This window comes from Paramormyrops kingsleyae, chromosome 8 (genome assembly GCF_048594095.1).
Source record: "Paramormyrops kingsleyae isolate MSU_618 chromosome 8, PKINGS_0.4, whole genome shotgun sequence".
In the NCBI taxonomy this organism is placed as follows: domain Eukaryota; kingdom Metazoa; phylum Chordata; class Actinopteri; order Osteoglossiformes; family Mormyridae; genus Paramormyrops; species Paramormyrops kingsleyae.
In genome coordinates, this window is record NC_132804.1 from 13,745,017 (window position 1) to 13,753,804 (window position 8,788).

Sequence of the window (8,788 nt, forward strand, 5' to 3'; positions counted from 1 at the left end):
CCACGCTCAAGCACACAGAGCATTATATAGTTGAATCCCTTCATCAGTGAAAATCACATTCTGCTGTCAGACAGACCACCTATTGAGCAGCATGGTCACATGGTCACATATGTATACCCAGGACAGAACAATACCAAGAATGCAATGAATGCTGGTATTGTAGAGACATAATGGCCACACTACTGCAGTAGAAGCTGGAATTTATTTCGGTACAAAAGTGTTTTCCAAATGTCTCAAAAGCAGTGCATCATTTTGCACTGCAGCATCAAGGGAGAAGTACTTCTGTTCTCAGGCCCCAACTACAGAGAAATCATAAAAATATACGAAATGTTCACAGTAACTGCAGACAATGCAGTCCTTGGCCTTACAATACATACAAAGCAAATAGATAAAGTTGGTTCTTATGCATCTACCTTTCAATAGGAAAAGTTTAGTTTTAGTGCCCTTTGAGTAAGTCATGCAAAGTGAACGGACAAAAATGTGGAATGGGAGGTAACACTAAATAGACTCTCAGCCCACCCCCCCCCCCCGAAGAAAATCCTGAGACTGGGGGCAGCATGTGTTTTTAGGTGTGGTCCCGCCAGTTGGCGTGCTTGGGGGCCTTGCAGGAGTGAACATCGGCCACTTCCTCGCAGTCCTTGCACTCTACCGCGCAGCACCAGCGGAATTTGCACTCGCACTGGGTGATGCGCCACATGCGCATGGTGTCGTATCCCCGGCCGCAGCACATGATCTCGCAGCCGTCCGGCCCGTGTGACGACTTGTTGCAGATGCGTCCCGCTGTGCCCAAGGAGCCTAGGGCAGGGATAGTTAGAAGAGATTGGAGAAATGAGCTAACTTTGGTAAACTTGCCTGCACACTATGGCAATGCCTGCTAGCTGTCATTTGATCCATTTTCTATGCTACCAGAGATAGCTGATTACACCCCCACCTCCAAAAACATCCTTATTTCATTCATTTTGATCATTGACCCACCTGCCACTTTATCCATAAGGCAGTAGTCAGGAGAGCTCTCCACATACACCAGATCACTCTTGGTCACCTTCCTGAGGGCTTTCTTGGGGACTGCAAAGCCCGTGCCGTCCTGGTTCATCGTGACCTCGATGGCCGTGTTGTATTTCTTCCGGAGGTAGTCTCCAGTCTTCCGGAAGTCGGACATAGCCAGCCAGCATGTCCGGAGTTCACACGAGCCGCTGATCCCATGGCACTTGCACTCTAGCTTCATAAACCGCTTCACAGCCTGTGGAAGGAAAGAGTCATTGTAGTATAGAATCAATGTAGTATGTAAAGGACTGAACCTGTGACGGACTTCTTTCCAGCACATTTGTGAGCGTGGCATGATTTCAGTGCTTATGTTCTGATCTTATGTTGCATTTCTTGTCCTTGAACGGTCTCATTAGATTCTTGCTTTGCTGGAAGTCGTTCTGTAGCTCCTGCTCCAATACTGATTACACTAGTACCTGGGCGTTCATTGAAAGCTCAGCCTAGCTGCAACTGTGTAGTTCACTTCTTCATGTCATGTATTTTTGCAATGTGCTATTTGCCTCACTTGCATGTTGCTTTAGACCAGGGTTCCCAAATTCCAGTTCTTGAGGGCCAAAGTCTGACACGCCTTAATCAGCTAATGGCCAGGTTAAGTAGATGTGTTTCATTCACATTCATTCATATATTCTTTTCTTTTTGTCAATGAAGCTATTACAATAGAAAAATATAATACAATACATAATAATTTTATTCCAATAGGCAGTGCTATATCCTATTTAGGGGGACGTCGACCCCGTCTTTCGCCTCAAAAAAGTCATTCCCTAATACAGGGGATCCCATAAAATTTTGTGACTTCTTCTGAGTGAGAAGTGGCTTTCAAGTGGCAGAATAGTGGTAAATAATCAGCAAGCTCTGCTCTATTTCCTCCCCTTCATTTGAAATTTCTTGGTTTGAACCAAACAAAGCGTGATGCTTTCTAGAACCTCTGACCTGAAGTATATGAGGATTTATTACGCCTGTTAGTCACCAGTTCTCTAATACATATGCTACCTGTTCCATATAGCCAGCTAGCGTTAAATTCTTAGCGACCACTCACCATTCTTCCACAGCGGTTGTTGTGTAGGTTCATCAGGGCACGGGCATCCCTGACTGTCTTCTCCCTGGCGTCCACAAAGGCCTTGGCGAATTTGATCCCAAAGTTGACATGATCGCTGCAGCCACCCCAGTCGAAGTTGCCCCTGTCATCCCTGGCCCGGCCCCTCTTATGAGGGTCACAGTTGCAGATCTTGAGCTCCCCCTGGCTGCAAGCCCGGGTAATTGCGTAAACAACTCCGGCTGACGAGATGGCGTAAACAAATGCTGCTTCCCGGCTGCCTACAGCATAAGGTAAGAAAGCTAAAGTATGAAAAGATTCAGACTCGATGTATGTAGACTGTACTTGATGTATTGTGTATTTTTATTGTAGTCTTTAATAAATTGTAGAGAATTCTAACTGTGAAAAAACAATGGTAGGACAATACACTTTGCATGGTGTGACTTGGCGTGCTACAGTTCACCGGTCACAATATGCATGTTTTTTGCAGTGACAGTCCCTTACTGGTGTCACAATGTCACGCTGCATGTCGTCAACCATTCTGTATGTTTATGTTTCAAAGAAAATGTGAGCTACTGTCCTCTTAACATCTCTGCTGTGTATGGAACATAGTAAATGATTACAAATTCAGCAATTTTGTTTCCAGTTTTTCTCATCACCAAAAGTTTTGTGGCATAAAAAAAAATCGGTCTCATAATTTTCATGTAGCATCAGCTAAAATACAGTCCAAGGTTTCAGGCTCAGTTGCTACTGGAGATTTTCATAGAGTATGGATGCCAGGATGATGTTTGTGTTGATGTGAAATAACAGCTAGATTTGTTTATTATTTACATATGTAAACCATGCAAACCCTAGCCAGTAGCCCACACTTCAAAGACAAACTGAATTTCCTCAATTGGGATGTTTTGCCTCTCAAAAAATCCCAGCAGCACTCACTGCGCAGCATGATGCGACCAAAGACACTGTGATCGCGGTCTAGCGTGCTGCAGTTCCAGCGGTGGTGCCGGAACTGGTGCTGACACTCGCGGATCCACTCGCCAGCGCCCTCGCCCACCGACTGCATCAGGTCCGGATGCTGCTGGCACAGCTGCCGCTGCTTGTTCACCAGGCCTGGGATGTTGTCACAGATAACCCGCACCCCCAGTGCTCCGATGTACCTGCAGAGCAGCGCCAAACATGGGTGTAAAAGTGCCCGACAGAAACCATGATGCCGTGTTTTTGTACAATAGGGCTTGTAGTTATATTCTGAATGCATGCTAAAGGTGTACTATTGCAGTTAAAAACAGACTAATCATTACTGTGATAAATTACTGTTACATTATTATACTATATTATTATTATTACTAAGACAATTTATACAAAGCAGCTTATACAGCTTTCAGATTTGCCATTTCCCATTTGCGGCGCTTCTTAAAAATTCAGTTTAGGTTTCTCTCGGGAATTGAATCTGCAAATGTTTTGACTACATGTCCAGCATACTGCTATGTAATGATTTCCCCTGTGGAGTACACAGACTACACTCCCAGTACACACTGTGTACATAGACCTCCAGCTCAATGTTTGGAAATCCCAGTGAGGAGAATAATTAGTATTATATATTAACCATACATAATGGTCCGTTGAACAGAGAGGGTAACAGATGACCAACAAAACAAATAACCACTGAGGCTTTCAGTCAAAAGCTCGATACATTCTGACCCATCTACATCAGTGTTTCCCAATCCGGTCCTTGGGGACCCACACTCGGCTCATGTTTTTGCTCCCTCCAAGCTCCCTGCCAGATAGTGATAGTCCACATTTTTGCTCACTCCCAACTCCTGGTAGGGAGCAAAAATGTGGACTGTCTGTGGGTCTCTGAGAAGCGGATTGGGAAACACTGATTCACATATTTGGATATTTGTTTTGAGGGTTATATAAGTTATGTGTTTTGCTGATGGGGTGTAGACTACAGCCTCCCCAGAGGTGACAACTGTCACGTTGAGAGACCTCCTCTGTACTCAATACTTTGCACCCTGTGACTCAGACTGGCCTGATTCATGGTGGACATCCCCTCATCCCGCTATGATAGAAAAACTGTTTCCACTCCACTTATGGCACTCTGTGTCCCATTCCTTCAAAATCTCATCTGGCAGTCATGCTACACAGAGACAGCATGTTTATGCTCACGTTGGATTTAAACGACCAGAGATTTGCCCCGGCTGGCTCGCGGCTGGGAGCCTGTGCTGTCAGATCCAGGACACTTTGCTTATCTAAACCATCATAAAGATAAGTACAGTGCTCCAGCCCTGTAAATTATGACGAGAGAAATATCCCGCTGGCCAAAGTAACGACAGCACAGTACATGGAATAACGGCAGAATCCAGTTTATTTCCAGAATCAGTACAAAAACAACTTGTTTATTTGAGTTCAAAATTTTATGTGCGGTAACTCGATCTCCTTTCACTCGCTCAACATGCTGGGGGTAGCGTCACAGGGCAAGCCAAAGAACTAAGGCCACTGCAATAGAGAAAAACACTTCACTACAATGAGTAAATTGACTTAAACTTTCCTGATAGAGCAAAGAGTATTACACAACAAGAATGCCATACACAATAGGCATTTTTGTGAAATAATACACTACAGCAGAAGTTTCACCTTTTTTCTATCAAAGCACAAAAGCAGAGACACTTAACCTGAAACATCTTCCTATATTTAGTAAAATATCATTATTGTATCTTAGTTGTTATTATCAAAACATGATGGTTGCTATGTGATGATTGTTGTAAATCGGTTCAGCGACAGGTCACATGGTATAAAAGGAATTGAAATGAAAACAGATAAAAATCTATTTCAATATGAACAATCTGAAATCAAATATAGAAAGAGGTTCTGACTCAAGGTCTGAGGGAGAGAGAACTGTGCAAGGTTAGGATGGCTTAACTCTGCATATCTATGGCTCTACAGCTGGGGTGGGCAATTGTATCTGCAAAGGGCCACTGTGTATGTGGATTTTCGGTGCAACTCCCTAATTATATTACTAATTACAGGACCGATTGGCTGATGAGTCCTCATACCTGGGTTTGAACAGCTGACCTAAAGGTGATCTCAATAACCTGCACGCACACTAGCCACCCCACTGCTCTACAGTCTTAGCCTTTGCACTGAGGCTAGTCAATGCAAAGGCTAATAGTCTGTAATAGATTACCAAGTCTGATTGATACTAGGACCCTTCCCGTCTGGTTTTACATAATATTTAGCACCATTTCATAACAATGTCAAACACACTGCGCTGACATCCCCTGTTAGCTTCATTTATCAGTTAACATACATTAAATTACTGTAAAATCAGCAGCATCCATTGGATCTTCCTTTGTTTTTCCATAAAGGAAATGCTGAAAGAAGTGCAGGGCTTGATGGTACTTTCCCATCAAGAGAAGCTTCTGTTTTGAGTGTTTATGTTGATTCACTTATTATTTACAGGTGGGAACAACATTTACTGCAGGTTTACCTTTAAATTATACAGGTCTTGAGGCACTGTTAAAACTCCTCTTTGTCAACCAGTATATTATAATATATCAAATATATTATATTTAAAACCAAAAAGCGCCATCGGAAGTTACCTATAATAATAGAATCTAATAATGAACGCAGCATGTACCTGTATACTGACCAATTTAGTTTGCTTCCTGTGAGATGTCACAATCTACACATGACCATGAGTTATATTTTTTAGTTTTATTATTAAAGTTAATCTACCCCCCATCCATAAATCTGCATATTCTATAATGGTGCATGGTTATGATGAAAAGCCTGTTACAGTGCGTATGGCACACATTGTTCTTTAGACATTTATACGTAATAAAATTCTGAAGCCAACACACTTAAATGCCAAAGGTGTAGCATTTTCAGCAGCTATGATACCTTATTAATGTCCAAACTAAACAACCATTTTAACAGAAATATTGCATAAATGTTTATAACAAAATCATTGTTTAAAAAAATACACTGTGTAGGACAGAACGTGTGAGAAGAGGTGTCTTTGATAACTTGCTTTGCTTTAGAATGCCAAGAATAATCCAAAGCAACATATGAGCAACATTAACACACACATTATGAATCACTGTCTTTAATACAGTGCTGCTTCTTAAAATACGTTTACTTCTTTTTTTGTTCGTTTTTCAATGGCCCTTTAACATGGGAATCGCTGAGCATATTTATTGTTTTTCAAGATATGAAATTGTTTATTAATATTACACTGAACCGAAACATTTCCTTCTTCAGAAATATGCACGAAAGGCAACTGATTCCTGAACACTCGTATAATTAACCACAATATCAATATCACGTTTGTTTCGGTCTCCTGTAAATATTTTATCCTAAAGTTCAAGAGCTGCACCGATCTTCTCTCATTATGAGTTATTTCAATTGTACTGATCGAGTGTTTCAGCTAAATAGTTTTAAAACAGTAGCTCAATTAGGCCCAAGTGCTATAGTAGACCACTTACATCTAATTAATGAAAATCAACATCTTGCCATTTGCGCATGTTTCCCCGCATGCTAAATAGCCTACATGTTTATGGCTTAATTTTAAATATATGTAAATATGTTGCACTTACTCTTAAATTGTTTTGTCATTTATTGGTATTATGATATAAATATCCAGGATATGCGTAGATATCGTTAATATATCTTAATGTCTATTGTGGAAAAGAAATACATTTAATGAATTACTCGGAAATATAACATTAATCAGACATGTTTTGTTTAACGGGGGGAAAAAACGAATTTTCCGCCTCAGTAATGCAGTTAACACCGTATATTCATTGCTAATTGATTATTAATAGGCCTTGACAGGTCTGCATGCAATGTACGTGTTCTATTCAAAAGTGGATGTGAATAAAATACTCACCACCAAGAAGAGTCCACTCTTGGAGTTAAAAGGAGTAGGAGTAAAATAAAGGCAAAGCACAGCCTGAAGTAGGCACTTGAGCTGTCCGAGGAAGGTGAGCCTTTTCTAGACAGATGTATCAGTCCTACATCTGCTCTAGATACAGCGGCTCTGCAGTGAGTCCGTGAAGTACTCTGAATCCTACATAAACTAAACATTTTGTTCTTGCCTAAGTATCAAAGGACGGCAGCGAAAAAAAGATATATAGTAAATTTATTACCGTTGATTACGAGTTAAGCAATGTATTACAATTAACTAGATTTGTTACATACAGACGAGTTCCAAGTGTATTTCAAAGCTGCGCAATTTGATTAATTTTTATACATCGATCGGTTCATCGAATCGACCTTGTTATACGACGTAATCCAAAGAGTGCCTGAACACTCAAAGCAAAGCTGACAATTCAAGTCAAGGGATCCGCTCCGGAGATGTAATTTATCACGTGTATCAAGAAGGAAGGCAAGTTTGATGCGCGCTCTCTCCTCTCGAAGTAAATCCAGCACTCCGCAAGTGACTGGCCAGATACGTTATTTTCGTTCACATTACGCATTGTTTTAGACGTGAATTCCATTTGGTCATAGGTTCACACTTCCAAGCCTTTGTTTCTCCTATTCTCCTTTTCATAATTATTAGCAGCTCTTCAGTCCTAAAGGAGAAAAACTTGACTATTTAGACAAAATCTTACACTCAGGGGTGGGCAGAGGGAAAATGCGGACAATTCCCTTTGCCTCCCGTTTTCATTCTGGGCAGTATCAGCGACTGATGAGTGGAGTGTGGCTGTTGTGTGGGATGTAGCCTACTCCTTTCAAGCTGATTCGGAGAGGTACTGACTGCCAAATGACCTGTCGAAACGACTCTTAAACAGTAACACGATATGTAATATTTAACATATAGTACAGCACAATGAAAAATATGTAAGAAAACAAAACTAAATCCAAACTCGCTATAACACATAATAAATGTGACGAAATAAAATTGTATTCCTTTACATGCTAAAACATTGCAAACACTGATTTCAGTAAACGTGATTAGCGTCCAACCAACTGTTAATTATTCCGATTTACGTTATTGTGGCTATAGTTAGGTTTTTGTCAGTTGATATTATCATTAATTTGTGAATAATAATAATTGAACAATATCACAGAAAATAAGATACATTTGAAGCTAAAACTGTGAAATATATTTAACTGACATGCTTTTAATCTCTAGCCATTCGTACATGGCAGTTGGAAGATGGAGTGATCCTAAAATTGATTAAATTATAGTAATTTCGTGATGGCCTCTTTTCACCTGATGAAAGCCAAAATAATACCCATAAATCGTATTCTTTAGACGCCACTAGACCTTAGAATTGCAGGGTTCTATTTAACAAGTTATGAAACAACGTTCAAGTTCTAATGGGTTTGTATCCATCAAAATACAAACATCCATCAAAACATGTAATATGGAAACAGACCGTTCATACTAGTGAAGGTCCATTTGCGACAGAAATTCTGAAACCCTATAATTACAATTCTTGTTTTATTAAGATGACTGCAATACTTGTATCAAACGTCAGAATATCTGCAGTCCTCGTTACAAATTGCATTCAAACGGAACTTTATAATAAGATATTTACTGCAGTTTGTATTTTGTTAAAAAGCCGCATGTAAACTATTTTTAATAGGCTGTTTTCTTCTTTAAGACATGAAACTTATATCGTTTATTTACTCGCTGCTTGATCAATTAACTCCACAGCCAGGAGATACGGAATGCTATGAAAGCTTAATTACCTCAAATTTTGT

The 8,788-nt window shown here is 40.4% G+C and overlaps 1 protein-coding gene across 1 annotated transcript; it reads right to left on the reverse strand.

The window, feature by feature from the left end:
• LOC111839828 (protein Wnt-2b-A-like) lies at window positions 1-7,729 on the reverse strand. Its single transcript, XM_023804086.2, has 5 exons — window positions 6,966-7,729; window positions 3,014-3,234; window positions 2,081-2,358; window positions 976-1,240; window positions 1-795 (listed from the first exon to the last, which is right to left on the reverse strand). The coding sequence occupies exons 1-5, from the start codon at window positions 7,160-7,162 to the stop codon at window positions 566-568; spliced, it is 1,191 nt and encodes a 396-aa protein (XP_023659854.2). The 5' UTR covers window positions 7,163-7,729; the 3' UTR covers window positions 1-565.
• Window positions 7,730-8,788: the final 1,059 nt, after the last annotated feature.

Coding starts and splice junctions, on each gene's coding strand:
- LOC111839828 (XM_023804086.2), bottom strand. CDS start 7,162: ATGTTTAGTTTATGTAGGATTCAGAGTACTTCACGGACTCACTGCAGA. Junction 3,235..6,965: donor AGAGTGGACTCTTCTTGGTG/GTGAGTATTTTA, acceptor GCTGCTCTGCAG/GTACATCGGAGCACTGGGGG. Junction 1,241..2,080: donor ACAACCGCTGTGGAAGAATG/GTGAGTGGTCGC, acceptor TTCCTTCCACAG/GCTGTGAAGCGGTTTATGAA.